We start from the raw sequence: 23,716 nt of genomic DNA, 5'->3' as shown, positions 1-23,716 counted from the left end.
GGGTGGGGAGGGGGAGGGGGAGGGGGAGCGAGGCCGAAACCCAATCCTTCAGTCCGGGGGTTCCGTTAATATTTAATCAGGTAGGATCATCCGATAGAGCTCAGGTGGCGTGATCTCCCGGACCCTGGGCGTCGCGCACCCACACCCCGGAAGGTTTCCGCCGCGGCGTCGAGGCGCGCGCGGCTGCAGGCGGGCTCAGGCTCAGGTCGGGTCCGAGCCAGGCGGGGCGAGCCAGGCAGTGAGACGGCCCGGGGCCGGCAAGCATCTCCCCGGCGCAGCCCCGAACCGGGAGGCCTGGAGCCCGGCCCAGCGCGCGTTCCCGCCGGGGCCCGAGTCCCGCGCTCGCATCGGGCTCCCCGCCTCGAGGCACAGGCGCTGCGGGCCTGGCCCGCGAGTCGCCCCCGGGTCTCCCTGCCCGACGCAAACCTCTCCTCTCCCCGCGATGGGTACGGGCAGCTCCCGGCGGCCGCTGCGGCCGCCGCTGCTGCTGCTCCTGCTGCTGCTCCTGGGACCCGCGGGCGCCCGCGCGCAGGAGGACGAAGACAGCGACTACGAGGAGCTGGTGCTCGCCTTCCGGTCGGAGGAGGACAGCTCGGCTGACACGGCCCAGAACGTGGCCACCGCCACCTTCCACCGCTGCGCAAAGGTGCGGACGCCGGGGTGGGAGGCGGGGGCGAACCCACGCGGGGACCCGGGCGATGGGCATATCCTCTCTGTGGCCTCAGTGACCCCAGCCCCACACTCCGGAAGGGAGGGGCTGGAGTGAAAGTCACTGATTGGGCGGGGGGGGCCTCAGCTCACCCGAGGACAGGCTTGGCGCGGATCTTGGGGACTGCGGGCGCGGTGGTGGGGAGAACGGGCACGGCGGCTCTTTGGGGTGCGCTCTGCGGGGGAAAGGTGCAGGGGGCTCGGAGACTGGTAGGCGCCAGGTAGGACGAGCAGAGCACCTCCAGGATCGCCTGCTCAGATCCTGGACGTGCCTCACCACTGAGGCTCGGGTGGGTCAAGGCGCTAATGCCTGAAACGTGCTTAGAACGGCCCCGGGCAGAGAGGAGATATTATGCGTCCTGACGCGGATCGGGAAATCTGGGTAGTGCAGAGTGTGTGTGGGGAGTGTGGGAGGGGGTGGGCTTGGGGGTCTTGGGACGAGACGGCGCGACTGTGACAGGGGTGGAGCGGGGGAGAAGGCGAATGAATGATAGTGGCGGGAGGCAATTTCTTCATGCCACAAAACTCACATTCTAGGATTGCATCTTTTTCAGCTGAAGAAAAGAACAAAACTGAAGGGGAGGGGACGGAGTTATTCTCCAGGCCCGTTGGGGTCCTTGGGCTCGTCTGGGAAGGGCTTGTTTTGGTGCTCTCGGGAAGGAAGGAGCCTGGTAGCCGCAGCCCACTCAAACGCCGCCCAGAGTGGGTGGGGCGAGTTTCCTGAAGATCAAGGCCAGCGCCTGGCCGCTGGGCTATGGGAGCTCCTGCCCAGGGTTGGGACTCCTCCAATTATAACCTTCCCAGGGCTCAACTGAGGTCCTGCTACCGGGCTTGGAGTCAGCTCTGGGGTTGAATCCTGGCTCCATCACTCACTAGCTGAGTGGTGCTTGGCAAGTCACTTAACCTCCGAGCCTCCGTTTTCCTTATCTTTAAAAGGGAGGTGACAGTCCTTCCGGAGGGTTTGTGTGAAGAGTCAGTGCTGGGCAGATGGAGGAATGAAGGGAAAGGGGCTCTGTTGCCCACACGAGTGACCTCCCCACCATGTGAGCCAGTGAAGAGAGCACTGTAGGAGGTAGCTATTTACCTGGCTGCAGTGCCACCTCCCAGTCATGCCCTTTTTGCTCCAAACTGCAGCTCCCCGGGCAGAGGGGAAGTTCTAGGCTAATGGATATCTGGCCTGCGCTTCTGCCCCCGCTCCTCTGCCTGAGTGTGCTGGCTGCAGAGGGGTGTCAGGCCCTCAGTGTTGCCTGTGTCCTGTGTTAGTGGCAGAAGGGGAGGGACCTCTCTTCAGTCTGGCTCTCACAGGAGACAGAAGTTTACTCAGCTCATAGCACCTTCTTCCTTGTTCCCTGAGCCTTTCACCGTCTAGAAGGATGTTGATGGGTTGTGACAAGGTTGAGAAAGGGCGTTTCAAGTCACTGCCCCCAAATAACTATTCTAGTAGTGAATACCCCATCCCCAGAGGTGAGTAAGCGGAGGCCGGACAACCAATGAAAACAGGCGCTCGAGGGCACTTCTTCCCCAGAGGAAGTTTGGAACAAGAACCTCCGGACGTTCATTTATTCATTCCTTCAATGGATACTTTGTAGAGATTGAATTTGTAATGAAAATATTTTGGGCAGGCAGAGAAAGATTTTAGACCAATCCTTTTCTTTTATTCATAGAGAGAGGGGTTTCACCCCCCTGATGCATTAGAACTGGGCTTCTAGGGCAAGTCTCCTTCCAGTGCACAAAGTGTCCTCCCAGTTCATTAGGTTTTCATTTAGCTGAGGGCATTTTAGATGGGCCTTTGAAGCATAAATAGGAGTTTAAATTAAAGGGGCAGGGGAATTTTATTCTAGGTGAAGGGGGTAGCATGAACAAAAGCTCAGACCTGGGAAAGCTAGAGGTGGAGAATAGGGAGCACATGTCCACAGTTCCTTATCTGCCTTCTGAAATGTAAAATGTTCTGAAACCCAAAAGGTTTCTTGTAAATTATTTGGTGGTAACCTGACCTGAACTGACATGAGGTTATTTATAAGTTATCCCACTGATGTAAATATTTATATTCCTATATTTTGCTGCATAGATTACAGTATGCTGCTCCAGACGCCTCTGAGCACCCTGATTGCCTATTACTACCTTTCTAAAGCCCAAATAAGTTCTGAATCTTGAAACCCATTTGACCCTAAGACTTTGGATAAAGGGTTGTAGACTGTATTCTACTCTGGTGCACGTACAGAGATGTGGGAGATTAGGCTACGGAGGTAGGTTGCAGCGGGGACCAAGGGGCAGCATGGAGTTTGGACTTTGTCAGGCTATGGGGAGCCACTGAAGGTTCTTGAGCACAGTTGTGTCTGTTTGAGAGCAGTGGGAGCGGATAAGAGCTAAGAGCAAACAGATCTGCTCCTGTAGACCATGGCCTTGAGTCTTTTATCCCATGTGAGAAGTGTTGCCTTTGCTCACTCTATCATTCCTTCTGCTTGCTAGATGCTTTACACAACTAGGTCTCTTAGCCTTCCCAGCAGGCCTGTGTCATAGGTGTTATGTTCCCCACACCATAGAGGAAATATCTGAGGTTCAGAGAGGTTGAGTGACTTGCCCATGGCCACATAGCCAGTAAATATTGAGGTTGGGATTCAGGCCATGTTTTTGGACTGCCTCCGGAGGGGGTCAGGGAGGTACTAGACCCGGGAGGAAGTGATTATTTCAAATTGAGACATGGGGAAGGGAGGTGTAATTAAGAAGGTCTTCGGGAGGAGGTGGCCTTCAGGCAGGGCCTCCAAGGGTGGCCAGGCCTTGGTCGGCCCCACAGAGAACTAGGTGCAGGTGCAGACGAGAACCTGGTGTTGACTGTGGCCCATGGTTCCCGTTTTTGCCTGACTGTCAAGTTTGAAAGTGTGGTATATGTTACGTTACTGCTAAGAGTTGGCTTCTATGTGGTTTGGGGGCCCTAGTTTGGTGACTTCTCTTTATACTTCCTATACTCTGTAGAGTTTCTTTCGCTGTAATTCCAACTTGTAAACATAGGTGGATGAAGCACTCATAGCATCCTTCCCCTTGTTTTAATGTCATCATGTCACTCCTCCTCGCTGGGGGCCAGGACGCCTGGAGGTTGCCAGGCAGCTACATGGTGGTGCTGAAGGAAGAGACCCACCGCTCGCAGACGGAGCGCACCGCCCGCCGCCTGCAGGCCCAGGCCGCCCACCGCGGCTACCTCACCAAGATCCTGCACGTCTTCCACGACCTTCTCCCCGGTTTCCTGGTGAAGATGAGCGGTGACCTTCTGGAGCTGGTGAGCTCCGTCTCTGGGCGGGCCACTTCCCGAAAGGGCTGGGCTGGGCTGCCGCATGCATACAGGGCACTGTCCTGGGTGTGCCCATGGCTGACCATCAGGAGGCAGCAAGTGTTCACAGAGCGCTTACTGAGTGCCAAGCACAGTGGCTCCTGGCCTTTGGTACAGGATGCCCTTCAAGCCTGGCCGTACCTCAATGATATTTCATCTTCATCTGAGAGATGAGGAGACCAAGGTTCAGGAGGGACCACACAGACAGCCAGAGGCAGAGCTGGGATCAGACCCAGTGGTCTGTCTTCTAGCTGTCTTTGTGTTGGGGAACTTGCTGCCTATGAGAACCCTACAGGAACAAGGCCCTATGACATTAGTGGGGCCAGAGTCATTTTATAAAAACACGACTCAAGGATCCAAAATTCCTTTGAAACTGATGCTATTCAGAAGGTTCCTCCTATAGGACAGGGAGGCTGTTCTCCCTCCAGCCCGACCCTGATGCCACATCTTTGGTGCAGGGGCAGAACAGACATGGGTAGTTGAGGACTTCTAGCCTCCCTTCTCCTCATCCTGGCCCTAGTGCTTTAAATGCATATCTTAAAAACATTTCTTGGTGAGGTTCCCTGTGAAAGGGGCCTCCGCTTGAAGCGAGTTGATGGATGTAAGATTTGTAGCTTTAATAAAAGGGCAGAAGAGGGGCTTCCCTGGTGGCGCAGTGGTTGAGAGTCTGCCTACCGATGCAGGGGACACGGGTTCGTGCCCCGGTCTGGGAGGATCCCGCATGCCGCGGAGCGGCTGGGCCCGTGAGCCATGGCCGCTGAGCCTGCCTGTACGGAGCCTGTGCTCCGCAACGGGAGAGGCCACAACAGTGAGAGGCCTGCGTACCGCAAAAAAAAAAAAAAAAAAAAAGGCAGAAGAGAATTTGGCAAATGTACCTTTAAAAAAAACAAAACAAAAAAACCACCTTTCCTTGTTTTAGCCTCTGCTCCCTTCCTCCCAACCCGCCCCCCTCCCCTGTCCTCCTAACTTGATGAGAGCACATGGTTCCCATTTTCATACTGATTCTCCGCGTGGCTGGGGTGCTTCATAGCCTCCTGCAGACGCTGAGACCCAGAATGGGACAGGGTCTTGCCCGAGGTCACACAACACATAACCGGCAGAACGAGAATCTAGGCCTCCTCGCTCCACTGGACTACTACTGCATAGTTTCATTCCATTCAGCACACAGTGGCTGAACAACTACTGTGTGTTAAGTCCTGTGGGGACAATGACATGGATTAGACAGGGTCCAATCCCTTAGTCTGATAGCAGAAACATCAAGTTAATGCCTTCAGTCAGTCTGCTCATCACATATTTAATGAGCACCTACTATGTGCTACGGACATGAGGATGGACCACCAGCCCTTTCCCTTGAGCTCACAGTTCAGAAAGAGAGACTGAGAAGGGATGACCAGTCAGGTAACTAAGGGATGATATGCCCAGCACAGTGCGGGGAAAGGAATCAGATGCCCACAGAGCCAGATGGCACACATGAGCCCCGAAGGCCAGGCAGCTTCTCAGAGGGGAGACACTGCTGAGCTGCAGGCCACAGACATGTGCCCTCAAGAGCTGGGCTTTGGCATCGTGCCAGCCTGAGTTCACGTACCCTTACTAGTTTGTCTAACCTTGGGCAATTTTCTTCGCCCCCTGAGTCTCAGTCCCCTACCTGTATGCTGGCATGAAAATAGGAACGGTTCTTTAAGGACTAAATGAGATCGTCAAGTATTTAAGCAGATGCTAAGCACAGAAACTCACAGAGGTGTGGACAGGTTAAGGAAGCCCACAGGGACACTGAGGCACCCAGGGGTGAGTCTTCCTGACAAGTTGATGGGCGAGGAGAGGGAATAGTGTCTTCTCTGCCAGGTGGGAGCTGGAGCTGTGGAGCAGGGGCTGCCCCGGGGGAGCCGTGGTCACCAAGGGATGCAGCCACCGTGGGAACCTTGCACCAAAACAGAGAGGGAGTGAAGACACCCTCTCATCCCCCAGAACTCCTTCTGGGCCTCCCTCTGGCTGATCCCAACCAGAAATCACTGCAAGGAGGCCTGGGAGCTGCCGTCTGCAGGGTCAGCCTCCCCATGCCTTGCACCGTGGAGAAGGGCGGGAACGGATCTGGGGGAAACAGAATGGCCAGTGAGGGCATCACGATCTGGGCATGGAGTCCAGGTCCAGCCTTCCCCGGGGCCTGGGCACTGCCTGGCTCCCCAGATGGCATGTCAAATTCAGAATCCTTCCTAAAAGGCATCCTCTGTGCTGGCGGGTGCTGGGCTCCCCAACATGAGCAAGGAAACCCCACACCAGGAGGGGACAGGTATGTGACTGGCGTGTGACCCGGGACAGGCTTGATCAGGTAGGTGAAGGGCTGTGGCTACGGCTGCTGTCAGCCAAATGGCTTTTGAAGCCGAGCCCCACCTCTCTACCTTCTGCAGGCCCTGACGTTGCCCCACGTCCAGTACATCGAGGAGGACTCCTTCGTCTTTGCCCAGAGTATCCCGTGGAACTTAGAGCGGATTCTCCCTGCGCGGCGCCAGGCGGATGAACACCACGCTCCTAGTAAGGGCCCCAAGCTCCCTGCTTCTCTTCATCCGAGCGGGGGCCACGTGCCGCTCTCTCCTCCCTGTCGACGGTCCTCACCTCCCAGGGGAGTTAGAGCTCAGTACACTCTGCTGACCCCTTTTCTGTCCCATTCCACCCAATCCAGCCCCCATGCCCTGCCTTCCTGCTGCCCCAGGTACAAGGCAGAAGTCTGTTTCTTTACATGAGCCCCTCTCCCACCTTCTAGAAGTTCACGTTTGCCTCTTCTTGCCATTTGGCCCATCAGGCTGCACTCAGGTGGGGAGAGGGTAAACCTGACCTTGACACCCGCTAAGGCCCACAGGTCTGGGTGATCCCAGTGCCTTGAGGACAGGATTGGACCCCGTAACGGGACAGATAAGGCCTGTTTGCCATGCCCCCAGCTGGTCTCTGGTCTCCTGTGTTGCCCTGTGCCTCCCTTCAGCATCGCTAGGCTTCCTGGGGTTCCCTGCGTGGGCTACTCTGTGTGTCCCCTCCAGGCCTCTCCCCCGACTCTCCCCTCTGCCTGGGGTGGCCTGGCCAGGAGGAGGAGGAGAGGCCAAGGAAAGTGGCCTGGGTTTGGGCAGGGCCTTGTAGGGGGGTGGAGGTGCCATTTATTGAGCTGGGGAAGAAGGGAAGGACACCTGGTTTGGGGAGATCAGGGGTTTTGGCTGGCCCGTGTTCAGTCTGAGAAGCGCGCAGCGTGAGGTCTGGAGCTCAGCGGAAAGACGATGCAGGGATGCTCGACTCAGCCAGACCTGGGGGCGCGTCCAGCCTCCGCCCTTTACTGGCTCACGTGGGGTCGGATCCTCCCCGTCCTCGTCTGTAAAATGGGCACAGTAACCCCGTCCTGTGCTCACGGGGTGTTGTGAGGCTGTTGATGTGCAAATGCTTTGGGAACTGAAAGGCTACGCGGGTTCTGAGTTGCTCTCACTGTGACAGATGGTAGACCTGGGGCCTCCCAGGGCTCGCGGCCAGGATGGGAGATGAGTAGGAAGTGTGGAGCGTCACCCCAGGGTTGGCAGCGGCAGTAGGCAGGGTGTGCTGACCGGTCTGGGCAGCCTGTGGCCAGGGAGGGGGTGCCCTTTGCAGGAAGAGCCTGCCTCTCCCCTCCCCAGCCTGCTCCTCTCTAGGCAGAGACCCTAGAGACCCCACCTTCCACATCTGCGACTCAGGGACCTCCTGGAGCCGGCTAGTACGGGGAATGGGGAGGGGATGCTGTGCAGGGGGTTCCGGGGGACACCAAGCCAAGCAGGAGAGAGAGAAGGCCACAGCCCCTAAATTAGTTTCCTAGGGCTGCCCTAACAAAGTACCACAAACCCGGTGGCTTAGAACAATAGAAATGTACTCTCCAGTCGGAAGTAAAAGTGTCAGTGGGCCAAGCTCCTCCCAAAGGCTCTAGGGGGGCATCCTCCCATGCCCCTTCCGGCTTCTGGTGACTGCAGCGTTCCTCGGCTATGGCTGCATCACTCCTGTCCATGCCTCCTTCATAAGATCTTCCCTGTGTCTCTCTCTTCTTCTGTTTTTTTATGAGGACACATCAGTGGATTTAAGGCCCATCGGGATAATCCAGGATGATTTCATTTGGAGGTCATTAACAATCACATCTGCAAAGACCCTTCTGCCAAATAAGGTCATGATCATAGGTCCTAGGGGTTAGAATGTGGACATACGTTTTCTGGGGTGACCGTTGGACCCAGAGCCCTGCCCCAGGCCAGAAGCAGACGTGCGATCCTTTCCTTCCCCACTGGGATGCCCATGGATTGCCTTACCCTCCTCCTGCGCCCAGTGGCTGTGAGAGGTGGCGGGGATGGAAGGCAGGAACGTGGAGTCCATCAGGAGTCACAGAAGGGCTTGGCTGGACGAGGCCCCCCGGGGGCTGTTGGGTAGGAGTGGGGCAGAGTGGGCACCATGCAGATGAGTGGAGAGTGGCGCACCCGGCCAGGAGCAGACCCTTCCTTCACAGAGAGGCCAGCTGGCAAAGAGCTGACGAGCACAGGCTCTGGAGCCAACTGCCATGCTCAAACCCAGACTTTAGCATTTTCAAGCTGTGTGAGCTTGAATGAGCCTCAGGTTCCTCTGCAAAAACGGGAGGTGATGACAGTCCTATCTGGGGGGCTGTGTTGGGGTTAATGCTCTTTATGCTGTAGCGAGCCTCCATCCGTGTCTGGTATAGAGTGAGAGTGCTGTCATTTCAGCCCTCCCCCTCCTCTCCTTCCATGCCACAGTGAGTTCTCGAGTAACCACTGTGCTAGGTGCTGGGGACACAAAGACCAACAAGATGGACTTGGTCTCTGCCTGCACCCCCCCCCCCCCCGACCCCAGAGCTTCTAGTGCATGAACCATTGCTTACACAGATAGCTACATGGCCCCAGGTAGCATGGATGGGGTAGGAGCTACGAAGGAGTCTGAACAGCTGTGAGCATGGAGTCAGGAAAGGCTTCCTGGAGGAAGTGACACTCAGCCAAGCCCTGCAGTGGGTATCATTAGCCCCACCAATGGGAGCATGTCCAAGCAGAGAAACAAACAAGGACAGAGGCCCTGAGGCAGGAAGGGATGTGGCCTGCGGGGAAGAGGCCAGAGGGTCAGGGTCAGGGGCCTCCTGGGCAGAGATGAGAAGGAGAACTTGGCTGCCTTCCGAGCTTCTCAGGCGTGGCAGGGGCTGTCCTGTGGGAGAGGGAAAGCTCCCTGCTCTGGAGGGACGCAGGCAGGACTGGGCGCCCACCTGCCAGAGGCCGCAGAGCTCCCTGCACTGATTCAGAGGCTGTAAGAGGCCACTCGCAGGTCCCTTTGCCCTTAGTTGTAACTCCCCTTGAGGCCCCTTTTCCCCTCTGGAGAATCTGGACTGACCTAACTAGAAATGATGAAGTGTAGGTGGTAGGCTTTTGGTGAATTTCCAATACTGCTGTTTTCTCTGAGGCTGTAACTTGTGTCAGTTGGAACCAGCCACCATTGAGCCGTCCTGGCACCTGGTGGAGTGGAGAAAGCATGGGCTTGGAGCCAGGAGGCCCAGATCCACGCATCCTCCTTGAGCCTCAGTTTCCTCTCTGTGAAATGAGCTGACCTGCTCAGATGGCCATACAGGCCTGTTATTCTCCTTTTACTTGTCAAATCCTGTTCTGTCTTTAAGTTCTGTGGCCTCAGGTTTGGGGAGCTGTAAAAAATTTTAAGTAGGGGCTTGGCATAGTTTTTTCCATTGTATTTATTAGTTTCGAGTGTTCGTATTGTTATTTCATAGTAATATTAATATTATGGAGCCAGACTACTTGGTTCTCTTGCTGGTTCCACCGTCACCAGCTATGTGACCTTGGACAGTTACTTACCTTCTCTGTGCCTCACATTCCTTGTTTGTGATATAAAGATATAAAAGTATATACCTGGAGAGGATTTTCTGAGTTGACGTATGTAAGGTGCCTAGAGCAGTGCCTGAGACATGGTAAACAGTTTATATGTGTTAACTATTACATTAACCTCATGGTTATTCTTTCCTTTCGAACAAACCTCACCTTGGAAAGCTGGAGGTGGCCTGGTGGAGGTATATCTCTTAGACACCAGTATCCAAAGTGGCCACCGGGAAATTGAGGGCAGGGTGGTAGTCACTGACTTCGAGAACGTGCCCGAGGAGGATGGGACACGCTTCCACAGACAGGTGAGCATGTCCCTCAGGCGGGGGGGCTGCCCCCGTCCCTCATCCCCGACCTGGAGTTGATGCCACCCCCGGAGTGCCACAGCTGCACCCCTGCTGGCCTCCCCAGCTGTCACTGCCCCTGCCATCAGTTGTGGGTGGGGACGTCTGTCCGGTCACTCACTGATATTATTACAGGGTGGATGAGATTTCTCACTCGGGTCTTGTATTGGTCGAGCAGGCGAGCAAGTGTGACAGCCATGGCACCCACTTGGCGGGGGTGGTCAGTGGCCGGGATGCTGGCGTGGCCAAGGGCGCCAGCCTGCGCAGCCTGCGTGTGCTCAACTGCCAAGGGAAGGGCACGGTGAGCAGCACGCTCACAGGTGAGTGATGGCTCCGGATGTGCTGGTCTCTGCATCCAGACCTGGCATGGGACGGGGCTTCAGCCCAGAGAGAACTGACTCCTGACCGAGGAGACCAAGGCAGCCTCTGCCCCAGAGGCAGAGTCTCAGAGAGTCAGAGTGGGCAGGGCCCCCAGGGGGCATGAGTGCCGATGGAGAAACTGAGGCCCGGAGAGGGGCAGGGCTCAGCTCAGGCAGGTTCTGCAGCTGTGACCCCTAGTCAGTGGTCTTTCTACAGTTTCACACTGCTCCCCTTTCCAGATCTTTTAATATAGTTGCGTCTTTTGCCATGTTACTTTAGATTTGGATGTACCCTCGAGGTGATCTAAGCAAACTTCCCCCATCTTCTGCTTAACACCGAGGGACTCACTCCTTCTCATGAATGATTGGAGCCCTGGTTGGGTAGACCTGGTAGAGGAACGGGCAGAAGACTTTTTCCAGACTCTTGCAGGTTTCTCCATCCAGTCACCTCTGGCAAGGTCCAGCTTAGAGCTAGGACCCTGGGAGGCCTGTGGACAGAGAAGAGGGTGGGAATTCTCACTTACTGAGTCCCTCCTGTGGCCAGACCTTGAGCAAAGGACTTTGTATTGTGAGCCTGTTAAACAGTTGAGAAAATCAGCCCAGAGAGGGGAAGTGACTTGCCCAGGGTCACACAGCCAGAGCCAGTGACCTCGCTGGGGAAGGTGCTGAGTTTGACCTCCACTGCAAGCGCCCAGACCCTTGTCAGACGCTGGCCTCTGAGCTGGCAGAGGTAGCCATAGGCCTTTTTGAAGGGCTGGGAAGGGCTGGTGGTGCCTGCCTTGTGCTTGGTGAGTGAGCTCTGCCCTAATTCTTTGCAGTTTAGTGCACAGGTTTTTGTTTGTTTGTTTAATTAATTCATTAAATTTTGGCTGCATTGGGTCTTCATTGCTGCGCTCGGCCTTTCTCTAGTTGAGGCGAGCAGGGACTACTCTTCGTTGCGGTGCGTGGGCTTCTCATTGTGGTGGCTTCTCTTGTTGCGGAGCACGGGCTCTAGGCGCGCGGGCTTCAGTAGTTGTGGTACTCGGGCTCAGTAGTTGTGGCTCGCAGGCTCTAGAGCACAGGCTCAGTAGGTGTGGCACATGGGCTTAGTTACTCCGTGGCATATGGGATCTTCCCGGACCAGGGCTTAGAACCTGTGTTCCCTGCGTTGGCAGGAGGATTCTTAACCACTGTGCCACCAGGGAAGCCTTAGAACACAGGTTTTGATGTTTGGTTTTAAGGGCAAGAATCAATAATCCCCTGCCGTATCAGGTGACCCTTCCTTCCTGTCCCACCCCTTTATCCACTGACCTCAGCTCAGCAGGCCAATTCCCAAAGGTCAGTGTGCAGAGGAGGGGAGGCCCGCTTGTGCCCTGAAAGTCCTTCCACAGGGCTGGCGCCCTGGGCTTGGAGGGTTTCCCGGGGAAGAAAAGGTCCCCGCTTTGGGAAAGGCCCCTAGCACATTACCTGGAGCAGAGCAGGGGCTCCACGGGTGAGCCAGGGATGACGCCTGTGGTCACCGCCGGTCTCCTCTGTAAGCAGATTGTTGAGGTAAAGTGTGTCAAGTCCGAGCACAGAAACATACATACAGCAGGTGGTTAATAAATGGCAGCTGTAATCGTGCTTATTCTCACCTCCACTCCTACTTCCGCTCTGCCTCTCCTGGTGTGAGGGGCAGCTGTCTCCTCCTAAGAGGAGCCTGGCTATGGGACCCCAACTCCCACCTCTGCTGCAGCCCTGGGGATCTCCCAGAGGTCCAGATCCAGAAGGTTCTGAGAGGTCAGCCGGCCACACCCCCATCTGATGGGGCAGGAGCCAGAGCCTGAGAGAATCTGTCAGCTCCAGGTCCCCTGGCACATGAGGGCCAGAGCTGGTGTTAGAACCCAGGTCTCCACTGGGCCTGGGCTCCAGGCTGCACACTCGGCTCTGGGGTGGGGGAGTGCAGCCGGGGTCAAGGCATGACACCCCCCGAGGGGGCAGGGTTATCAAGTCCTCCCCCACCCCCCTCCAGCTCCAGGGCGAGGAGTCTTTTGATCCTCGACACAGTCCGAGCAGCAGTGTCCCCTTTCACACATGGGAGGGCAGGGTCCCACAGCTGCAAGTGGGCAGTGAGGACTCACTGGAGTGTGTGTGTGTGTGTGTGTGTGTGTGTGTGTGTGTCTGTGTGGTGGGGGAGGATTACTGTACACCAGCCCTCAGAGGATGGCAACGAGGCTTGTGAAGGTCAGAGGCAGGGCAAAGGGGGCCCTTCCTGTTCCTCTGAGAATCTTACTTATCCTCTTGGTGCCTCAGTTTCCTGGAAAGGGAAAATAATAGTAAGGTTACTGTGAGGACTGTGTAAATTCCCATAGTCAGGCACTTAGAAGGAGCCTGGTGCATATAAGTGTTTGGGAGTTGGCTGGTTTTATAAGTGCTGCTGTTGTTAACACGCTTCCCATGTGTATTAGTCAGGGTTGTCCAGAGACACAGAACCAATAGGATGTGTGTGTATATTTATATTTATAAATACATACATATACCACATAGTGGGCAATTTATCTTAAGGAATGGGCTCATATATTGTGGGGCTGGCTGAAATCTGCAGGGCAGGCTGGCAGGCTGGAAGTTCTGGCAGGAGTTGATGCTGCAGTCTTGAGTCTGAAGGCAGTGTGCACACAGATTTCCTTCCTCCTTGGGGGACCTCCATCTTTTCTCTCAAGGCCTTCAACTGATTGGACGAGGCCCACCCCCATTATGGAGGGTAATCTGCTTTACTCAAAGTACTGATGTAAACATTAATCACATCCACAAAGTACTTTCATAGCAACACTTAGACCTATGTCTGAGCAAACACCCGTAGCTTCGCCAAGTCGACATGTAAAATTAACCCTCACGGGGGCCTCGGGGGCAGGGGTGGGGAGGGGGAGTGTGCCTCCTCATGGGTGACCTTGGCTTTGTCCTCTCAGGCCTGGAGTTTATTTGGAAGAGCCAGCTGGCCCAGCCGGCGGGCCGGTTGGTAGTGTTGCTGCCCCTGGCGGGTGGGTACAGCTCGGCCCTCAACGCCGCCTGCCAGCAGCTGGCTGGGACGGGGGCAGTGCTGGTGGCCGCTGCTGGCAACTTCAGGGATGACGCCTGTCTCTATTCCCCGGCCTCAGCTCCCGAGGTGGGTGCTCCCGAAGGGAGGGGAAAGTGGCAGGTGGGCCCCTGGCGGCTTCATGGGGGTGCTCCTGAACTGGCCTGGCTTTGGAAGGACGTGTCAGAGACTGCCAGGGCCTACCTGGGCAGAGGAGGGGCTTGAACCTCCACCATCCCAGTCTATGAACAGCACCAGCCTCAACTCTCCCCTCCCCCAGTGCAGCTCCAACCCCACGCCCTGGCCCCTCTCCCTCCAAATGTCTCATGATGCCCCTGGCCCCTTCTCCCCAATCCCATCACCTCCGTCCATCTGCTGTCCCCTGGATTGACACCATAGCTCCCTCCGCTTTCTCCTGGCCTCCCTCTGCTTCCTCCCCAAGTCCACTCGGGAAGGGCCCAGGGGCTTTGCCCGCATCACTCTCCTGCAAGTATCCCAGGACCTCTCCACTGTCCGCCTCCCCGCCCCCCCCCACCGAAGGCCCCCTGAGGCCCTGCATTGGTGTGCCCCAGGGGAGCTACATGAGCACAGAGATGACGCTTCTCAGCTTGAGAGGTTGACCCAGTGGGTCCAATGCCCGTCCATTCCTCTAACGTGCGAGGGCACCTACTGGCGGTGTGGGCACTGGGGGGACTAAGGGGAAGGAATCTCGTTCCACTTCAAAGATATCATAGTCTGGGGGGGGTGTTGGGGTCAGGGGGCAGGTGGGGGCCACACATGTGAGCCTGACAGTGATTGATAACCTTTCCTGGCTACCGAATTTAAAATCGCATAAAGTAGACAAAACCCAGCACGTCTTTCCCACCTTGCCGGCTCTGCTTTGCTCCTTAGCGCTTATAACCACCTAATGTGTTGCATTGTTTACTGTCTGGATCCCTGCCTAGAATGGAAGCACCTCGGGGACTTCGGGAATGGTGCCTGGCATATGGTAGGGACAGAGGGCAGCGCCAGGGCCAGGTGGGGCAGAGAGTGCCAGAGCTCTGCCTGGAGAGTTCAGATTTCCCTCAGGAGGGGATATTTGAATGGGCCAAACAGGTATATAGGAGTTGGCCAGCCCAGTTGGCAAGGTCTCAGTCTCCCTACATCCTCTCCTTGGCTCCCCTCTCTGCCATCCACTCCCTCACCTCTCCAGGTCATTACTGTTGGGGCCACCAATGCCCAGGACCAGCCAGTGACCCTGGGGGTCCTGGGGACCAACTTTGGCCGCTGCGTGGACCTCTTTGCCCCAGGGGACGACATCATTGGTGCCTCCAGTGACTGCAGCACCTGTTTCACATCACAGAGTGGGACGTCACAAGCTGCCGCCCATGTGGCTGGTGAGTAGCTGCCCCACCGCCTCAGCCGTCATGATTCTGACAGCCCCTTTGGCAGGCAGGGTCTGCACCAGGACCACGTGTGCCAGGCTCTGTGTTGGGTATGGGGGAGTAAAGATGAGTCAGACTGATGGTGCCCTCAAGGACGCTCAGTCTGATGGGGGAGGCAGGTGCACAAACGGAGTAGCCAGGGCTGTGTGGAAGGGAGAGGTGCCTGACCAGGCTAAAGGTCAGGGAAAACTTCCTGGAGGAGGGCCGTTTCATCTGGGGTTTGGTGGATGAATAAGAGTTTACCTGGCAAACAAAACAGCAATTGCCAAGGCTTGGAGGTGTGAGAGCAGGATGTAAGTCTTACTCTGGCCATCTTTTAGCAAGGGATTGCAGGTGGTTTAACTTCTAAAGAACAGCTTGGTGTGTCTGTGAGTGTGCGCACGCTCATGTGTGCACCAGGAGAGGAGTCCCAGGTCGGGAAGGAGGGCCAGGCCACCACCATCTCTCACCGCCTGCCCCACGACCAGGCATTGTGGCTAGGATGCTGACTGCTGAGCCGGAGCTCACCCTGGCTGAGATGAGGCAGAGGCTGATCCGTTTCTCTGCCAAAGACGTCATCAATGAGGCCTGGTTCCCCGAGGACCAGCGGGTACTGACCCCCAACCTGGTGGCTACACTACCCCGCAGCACCTATGGAGCAGGTCAGCAGGATGGCAGGGCGGGCAGAATCCAGACTGGGGCTTGGGAGGTCTCAGGGCATCTGTGTGGCCTGGGCAATTTTGTCCCTCCCTCATCTGTGGAGGGAGGATTCGGCCACTGGCTCCTAGACACTGGGGGAGATTGAGTAGGACGGGCTCCGAAAGGGCTTTGCGAGGGCTTTCATGACCTGTTTTAATGGGAAAATGGATCACATTCTTTAAGGCCCCCTCCCCCACCAGGAGCCAAAGATCTGGAGCCCTCTGTGAGCAGAGCCCTGACGGAGGCTCCCTCCGCAGCCACCCCTCCTCACCCCAGGGCCTCGTTGCAGGTGGGCAGCTGTTCTGCAGGACCGTGTGGTCGGCGCACTCGGGGCCCACGCGGATGGCCACGGCCGAGGCCCGCTGTGCTGCCCCTGAGGAGCTGCTGGGCTGCTCTAGCTTCTCCAGGAGCGGGAAGCGGCGAGGCGAGCGCATTGAGGTGACCTGTACCCTCCCATCGGAGCGTGAAGTGGGGTTCTTGCTTCCAGGCCCAGATCTGCCTGAGCCTTATCCTCTTCTGAACTCCAGCGCCCATCTGCAAGTTAAAGCCGAATGGGGCATATCTCAGTCACGCGGTTTGGGTGCTGCAGGAGGGAGGCACACTGAGGGTTCCCGGGAGACTCTGCAGGATGAGACTGGATGGATTCCCATGCCCGCCTCGTGGGAGGGGAGGGCAGAGTGTGTGCCAGGGATTCACTGCCTCGGGGGAGGGGAGGGCCAGACGTATGCCAGGGATTTGCTGCCTCTGGACACAGTGGTCTCCAGGGCCCTTTTCACTCAGATGTTCCACGGTTCTGGCAGTTGAGAAATCTTCCCAAAGCAGCAAAAGAGGGGACTTGATGGGAAGGCTTCAGAGCCTGGCAGAGATGCCATCTGGCTGCAGTGTTTTGGTGGAAGGGCAGTGCCTAGGCCAGGAGGACAAGGGGCGGGCAGGCATTTCTGTCTGGGAGCCGGTGTCTGGGAGTGTGCTTGACTGTGCACCCTCCTGCACGTGAGTGCACGTGGGAGAGGCTGAGAGTGGGTCAGGGCTGAGCAGGCCAGGTCCTTGCTCTGGAGTCTTAGGTTTCCCTGTATTTGCTTTTTTTTTTTTTGCGGTACGCGGGCCTCTCACTGTTGTGGCCTCTCCCGTGTGGAGCACAGGCTCTGGACGCGCAGGCTCAGCGGCCATGGCTCACGGGCTCAGCCACTCCACGGCATGTGGGATCTTCCCGGACCGGGGCACGAACCCGCGTCCCCCGCATCGGTAGGCGGACTCTCAACCACTGCGCCACCAGGGAAGCCCCCTGTATCTGCATTTTGAAGTCACTCTCAGTATCCAGAAGAACTTTATAACACCCAGAACTGCCCATCTGCGGAACCGTCTGCCTTGGGTGGAAGCGAGCTCCTTGTCCTCAGGGGCCGGCTGGCCCCTCGCGAGGCCATTGGAGACGTTTCAAGGGGCTGGGACCAGGCGCCCGAGTCAGCTTCCTCCAGCCCCGCCTCATCCTGTGTTTCGAAGCCTTTTCTAAAGCAGGTTCCTGTTTCTGTCTTTGGCTCTCAGGCCCGAGGGGGCAGGCGCGTTTGCCTGGCCCACAACGCGTTTGGGGGTGAGGGTGTCTACGCCATTGCCAGGTGCTGCCTGCTGCCCCGGGCCAACTGCCGTGTCCACACGGCTCCGCCAGCTGGGGCCGGAGTGCAGACCCAGGCCCGCTGCCCCCAGCGGGGCCACGTCCTCACAGGTAGGTGGCTGGGCCCACCCCGGGGTGAGGAGGCGTCTCTGGCTCCTGGTGCCTGCCCCCACCTGGCTGGCCCCACGTGGGAGCCCGACGGCCTGGTGTGAAGGCCAGTGCTACCCTTCTCATCCCTATGACCCTGGGCAAGCACCTCATCTGTCTCCGTCTCAGCCTCCTCCTCCCTAAGAGGGGCGGCGGCAGTGCCTGCTTCACTGGGTTGCTATGAAATGAGTAACACCTAGAGCACCAGGCCTGGGGCATTGTAGGCATTTCCCCACAGGTAGTGCATTGCATGAGGGGCAGTTTAGGGAGTGGCTCCGAAAGTGGAGCTGACCTTGGTTTAATCCTGGCTCTGCCAGTCGTCCGCTGTGTGACCTATGCAAGTTACTTAACTTCTCTGTGCCTCAGGTGCCTCAGCAATAGAATGAGGATGATGGGTGCTAAGCATTTAGCTTGATGCTAGGACAACATAAGTGCTAGCTATCCTGGTTATTATCCATTGCTTTAGAATCCATTCTCTGATATAGGTAACTGTGGATGGGCCACCTTGTGTCAAAAACATGCCCTGGGTAGGTAGCGGGAAGTCACAGGTGGGGACCTTGTCGGGGATCCAGGGATGGTGCCCCTCAAATTGGGAGGGGGCTGAGCTGTCCTGCTTGGAGTGTGCATGGGATGTCCTGGGGAGCATTTGGGGAGAGGGCAGGTAGGGGGCCTGGAATAACTGGCTCAGGAGTTGATTCTTCATCGAGTATGTACTGGGGAGCCACTGAAGTTTGAGGAGGGTGACAAGGGCGAGTGACGAGTTAGGAGCTGATTCTAGGAGGAGCTTTGCAGGGGAAAAATGAGCCCAGTCAGGTGGAGAGGCTGGGACAGGTCCAGCAGGCCACCAGCCATCTTACTGGGGTCCTGGCTTGGTGGGAAGTCCACCATGTTCTGATGGCTCTCCCCTTTGGCAACGCCCAGCAGATGAACTCCAGGGCACGTGCCAGTTCGAAGACATCGGAGTCATAGAACCCACTACCTATGAAGTGCATCCAAAAGAGCCCCACTTTACAGCGAAGGGAACTGCACCCTGACATGCTGAGTGACTTCCACAAGGCCATGCAGCTAACACATGGGCATTCCAGTGACCATGACCCTAACACGTGCAGGGCCCTTGCCCGGTGCCAGACGCTGTGCTGGGCTCCGCGTGCATGTCCTCACTTCACCCTTGCAGCCTCCCTTTTCCTTTTACAGAGGGAAACTGAGGCTTGCTATAGCCTAGGAACACTCTCTGAGGTCTCGTAGCCAGGGTGTGTGCCTGACTCCCAAGCTCTGGAGGGAGGCCCATGTCTCCCAGCGAGACATCAAGCTCACCCCTGAACTTCTGCCTGGGTGGCTGGGTTATGGGGAGGAATACCATTTCCTGGTTTAGCATCTCAGGCCTTGGAGCCCCTTCCCCATGTCAGGGTGGAGAGGAGATGATGTTTTCCCTGAGACACTGAGGCCCAGAGAGGTTGTATGGCTTTCCTAAGGTCACACAGCAGGCCAGCAGCAAGGTTGAGCTGAGAACCCAAGAGTCCTGTTGCTCAGGCTAGTAGTGCCTTTTTCCTGCCAAGACTTGTTTCTGCGTTTCTCAGCTCCAGACTCAGACCCTAAAAAGATGGAGACTGAATGGGGTGGGGAGGAGAGACAGAGGGTCCCTTAGCATCCAGGTGTTTGAGCCGGCCCTCCTTTTCCCCAGGCTGCAGCTCCCACTGGGAGGTGGAGGACCTTGACACCCCCAGGCAGCCTGTGCTGAGGCCATGGGGTCAGCCCGACCAGTGTGTCGGCCACAAGGAGGCCAGCATCCACGCTTCCTGCTGTCACGCGCCGGGTCTGGAGTGCAAAGTCAGGGAGCACGGGATCCCGGGCCCTGCAGAGAAGGTGAAGGGGCTTGGGGGGTCGGGACGGGAGCCGGACACCGCGTGGGGTGGCACGTGTCCATCCTGTGCAGCTTTTCTGGGTCAGTGTTTGTGTCACCACCATATCCTCATATATCTGGGAGTAGCTTATGGGGTGGGTGCTGTCAGCAGCTTTTGCAGCTGTGTGGACAGCACGTGTGTGTGTGTGTGTGTGTGTGTGTGTGTGTGTGTGTGTGTGTCGCTGGGCCAGTTTTTGCTTTTGTCCAGCTTAGTGAGATCTGCTGTTGGGGCATGCTTCCCTCGCTTTGGAAGAATATGTGTAAATATGGCATAAGAAAAGCAGTCCACACACATGCACTGATTAATCCACTTAACACATCTGCTGGGAGGATGACTCAGCCATGACCCAGAGGACGGGACACGTGAGCTGAGCGCTGCAGGTGGAGGAGTGGCTAGCAGGGCCAGCGAGGTGAGGGCGGGCTTGCAGAGAGGGGAGGCACGCTGGGGGACTAGGGCGTGAGAGGCCCTCAGAAACTGCCAGTGCAGACCTGCAACCTCCCTACGGCTTCTCTATGTCTTTTAAAAGCCACAGGGAGCTTCTTAAAAGGAAGCCCTGGGGAGTCCACTCTCCTGCCTCAGAGAGGTTTGTAAGAGCAAGTCTGTAGTGATTGTGGTCTGGATGCTGCATTTCTCGAGGGCAAGGGCTGTCTCAGGTCCACTTGCTCAGCAGTATTGAGGCCTCTGGCATTCCAGGCACCATTAAAGGCGGTGGAGATACAAACCTGACAAGTTCTCCTGGGGCGTCTCTTCTAGTGGGATGACAATAAACGAATGAGTAGTATTACAGAGTACTTAGAAGATGCTGTGGAGAAAAGTAAGGCAGGGAAGAGAATGGGGAGGGGGAGTTCAGGAGAGGCCTCACTAAGAAGGTGGGGGACAGGACAGGGAACAGTGTTCCAGGCAGAGGGAACAGCTGTGGCAAAGGAGCACCAGGAACAGCCAGAGGGCCAGTGAGGTGGGCACTAAGTGAGGGGGGGAACCAGAGACAGGGTTCAGGTGGGGCCTGAGGGCCACAGTAAGGGCTTTGGTTTTTGCTCCAGTGAGCTGAGAGCCACTCAGGGTTCTGAGCCTGAGGTGGGGGGAGGGGAATGGGGTATCTGACCTGGATGTGAGCGGCTTCTTTCTGGCCGCTGCGCCACGAAGACTGCAGGGAAGTGGGCAGAAGCAGGGAGGCCTGCTGTAGGCAGGTGGACAGCTACGGTGACTGTCCAGGCCCGGGGGGTGGGGGCTCGGCCAGGGCAGGAGTGCGGAGGATGCTAGGGCCTGAAGGAGCAGTCCACAGACCTGAGGGACTGGACGTGGTGGGAGCAGCAGAGGGGACAGCCCAGGCTTTGCTTTGCCGCTGGCCGGGATGGGGAGGGCTGTGGGAAGCGTGGTGTCGGGGGAAGATGAGTCTGTGTTGGCACCGCAGACACCGGCCTGTGCCCTCCCGGCCTGGCTCACAGCGTGCTGGGCCATACATGCGCTTTCTTTCGTCCCCTGGCCCTGGCAGGTCACCGTGGCCTGCGAGGGAGGCTGGACGCTGACCAGCTGCGGGACCCTCCCCGGGGCCTGCCCCGCCCTGGGGGCCTACGCAGTGGACAACACGTGTGTGGTGAGGGGCCGGGACATCGGAGCAGGAGGGAGGACGGGCGAGGAGGCCGCCGTAGCCATCGCCATCTGCTGCCGGAGCCAGCCCTCAGGGGAGCAGGCCTCCCAGGAGGCCCAGTGACCACCCTGCCTGGGACGCATGCATGGGGAAGGGGCCAGGGCCTGGGGGCCGTGGTCCCAGGCCTCGGCTGGGCTTTGAAGTGGTTCCTCCTTCCCCCTTCCTCAGCCTGGACCCCAGGGAAGAGGATACATACCTCTTGCTTCTAGAGCTCTCGCGCTGGCACTCGGGGTGTGCCGGCTCCCCACCTGGGAGAACCCCAGCTCTTGGCCTGGATCACCCCTTCCCAGGCCTGAGCTGCATGGGAGGCTGAGTCAGTAGGGCTGCAGGTGCCGGGCAGCCCCTCCCTTGCTGTGGGGCTGGGTCCACATGCCACTGTTAACGCTGGTCAGGCTGTGCTCAGCTTGCTGCCAGCCACTCCCAAGATGCCAACACTGTGGGTAGAATTACTTTTATTGAGCAGTCCGTCAGTCCTCAGGCCTCCATGCAGGAGGTGGTCATTCTCCTGTGGGTAGGCAGGGAGGCGCTCGAGGGCTGGAAGCGGCCAAATATTGGTCAGGGGAAGTGAAAGGTGGAGATGGCCCCTCACCTCCTGCCCACTTTAGGGACGCCCCGTTGGGCTCCCGAATTAGTGGAGGATCAGTTTTCCATGCCTCTGGGGGTGCAGGGTGGCACTGACGAGGGGTGATGCTTCCCCACATGTGGCCAACGTTTCAAAGTGTCCAAAGGGCTTCTCCACCCACCTTCTCACAGAGTTTCAGAGTAGCCCTGGGGCAAAGGCAGGCCTATATTCATACCCATTGGATAGATGAGGATGTTGAGGCCCGAAGCACGAGCCCAGGGTCAGCTGCCAAGATGCCTTGGTTCAAGTCCTTGCTCTTTAGAGAGATCTCCATCAGTTCGGTGATCTCCACGGGCCCGCCCAGTCCTGCTGTTAAGACTCACCTCCCGAAGACAGCTTGTTGACAAAATTCCTAGCTCTTGTACCCACCAGCGGCATGACGGATGCAGCCAGATGTGTCCCAGGTGATCACGGGGCCGTGCCTTTGTTTCTTCCAGCTGCCCTCACCTGGCCTGGTCCCGGCTTTGCAGTCCACCTGGCATTAGCCTGAAGGGGGACATCACCCCAGGGCTGACTCTTCAGTTCCCAGTGGAGGGCCACATGCTCCATCCACCCTCTCACCCAGTCCTCGTACCTACCCTGCACAGTAAACACTGTCATCCCCACTTCAGGAGGAAACTGGGAACCAGGGGTGGGGGTTGGGTGCCCGCCATTCACACAGCCAAGAAGTGAGGTGGTACCCGGGTATAAACCCAGATTTGTCCCTAAAGCCAAGGCTCTTTTTGCTGCACCAGGTTGGGCACCCCCATCTTTATAATAACAGAGGCTCATTAGGGAACACAGACCTGGGGTAGCCCTGTGAGCAAGGACAGAAAACTGGGCAAAAGGCACTGGCCGATTCACGGGGACCTGAGTGGAGAGGCCTTTGGAGGGATGCAGGGACAGAGGGGGAAGGGGAGAAGGGGGAGGTGCAACTCTCCCTCCTTGAGCTCCCCTACCCCCAGCCCCACCCAAGCAAACAAGCACACATTTATCTTTTTGGTCTGTCAACAACTCCCTGTTGCAAGCAGTTTTTCTAGATCTCTGTTTTGCTTTTGTAACTTGAAGATATTTATTCTGGGTTTTGTAGCATTTTTATTATACAGTAACTTTTTAAAATAAAAAATTGTCATGACTCTTGCCTGAATTTGACCATCTAGGATGAGGCCTTGCTTATAGCAGATGCCTGATAACAGTCTGTGGGGTGGTTGAGTGAATCAAGCCTTTGAGGAGCGTCTGTATTTGAGTACAAGTACTTGAGTACTTGTGCCCGTCCTGGGATAAAATCAGCGTCTTCCTCTCGCTTCTGAGTCACCCCAGCAACCAGGGCTCCTCCTCCTTGGCAACTTCTGCCCCACAATGTTCTAGACGCGTGGGATACCCGTGTCCTTTCCATTCTCCTCTCCCAGCACCTGGCACAGGGCCTGGTGCAGTCAATGTTTATGGTGTACGTTAATTATACGAGTGGCTGAGGCTTCTAAAGTGAGTATTATGTCCATGGTCATTTTTCATGATTTGAAATTAAGAACAGCCTCAGGACTTTCCACCTGGCCAAGTATAACCACCCCATGCAATGTGGCCCCGCCGGCTCCCAGCCCCACTCTGAGGCTGGCAAGTGTAGCTGTCTTAAGCAAGGCCTAGCTCTCAACAGCCCATGTTCTAAGTGATCAGGGAATTGGCCTGCAAAAGCAAAAATCCTCTCAAACTCTATTTGCTGACAATTTAGTGTCATGGAAAGCGTTCAAGAGCTGCCAGCTGCTAAGGGATAGGGAGGGTGGGAGGGAGGGAGACAAAGAGGGAAGAGATATGGGAACATATATATATGTATAACTGACTCACTCTGTTATAAAGCAGAAACTAACACACCATTGTAAAGCAATTATACCCCAATAAAGATGTTAAAAAAAAAAAAACTGAATCAAGAAGAAATAGATAACTTGAACATACTGATCACTAAAAGCAAAACAGAATCTGTAATTTTAAAACAACTCCCTACCAACAAAAGTCCAGGATCAGATGGTTTCACAGGCAAATTCTACCAAATATACAAAGCAAAACTTACACTGATTCT

At 56.7% G+C, this 23,716-nt stretch overlaps 1 protein-coding gene across 1 annotated transcript; it reads left to right on the top strand.

The window, feature by feature from the left end:
* The first annotated feature begins 3,763 nt into the window (after positions 1 to 3,763).
* PCSK9 (proprotein convertase subtilisin/kexin type 9) lies at positions 3,764 to 21,185 on the top strand. Its single transcript, XM_007471133.1, is given in 11 exon segments — positions 3,764 to 3,982; positions 6,439 to 6,562; positions 10,078 to 10,211; positions 10,429 to 10,570; positions 13,534 to 13,730; positions 14,833 to 15,016; positions 15,532 to 15,705; positions 16,032 to 16,180; positions 17,282 to 17,459; positions 19,177 to 19,358; positions 20,889 to 21,185. Coding segments are annotated over 11 exon segments (1,980 nt in total).
* The last annotated feature ends 2,531 nt before the right edge of the window (positions 21,186 to 23,716 follow it).

Source organism: Lipotes vexillifer, unplaced genomic scaffold (assembly GCF_000442215.2).
Source record: "Lipotes vexillifer unplaced genomic scaffold, Lipotes_vexillifer_v1.1 scaffold1003, whole genome shotgun sequence".
NCBI lineage: Eukaryota > Metazoa > Chordata > Mammalia > Artiodactyla > Lipotidae > Lipotes > Lipotes vexillifer.
This window is presented reverse-complemented; position numbering and strand designations above follow the sequence as displayed.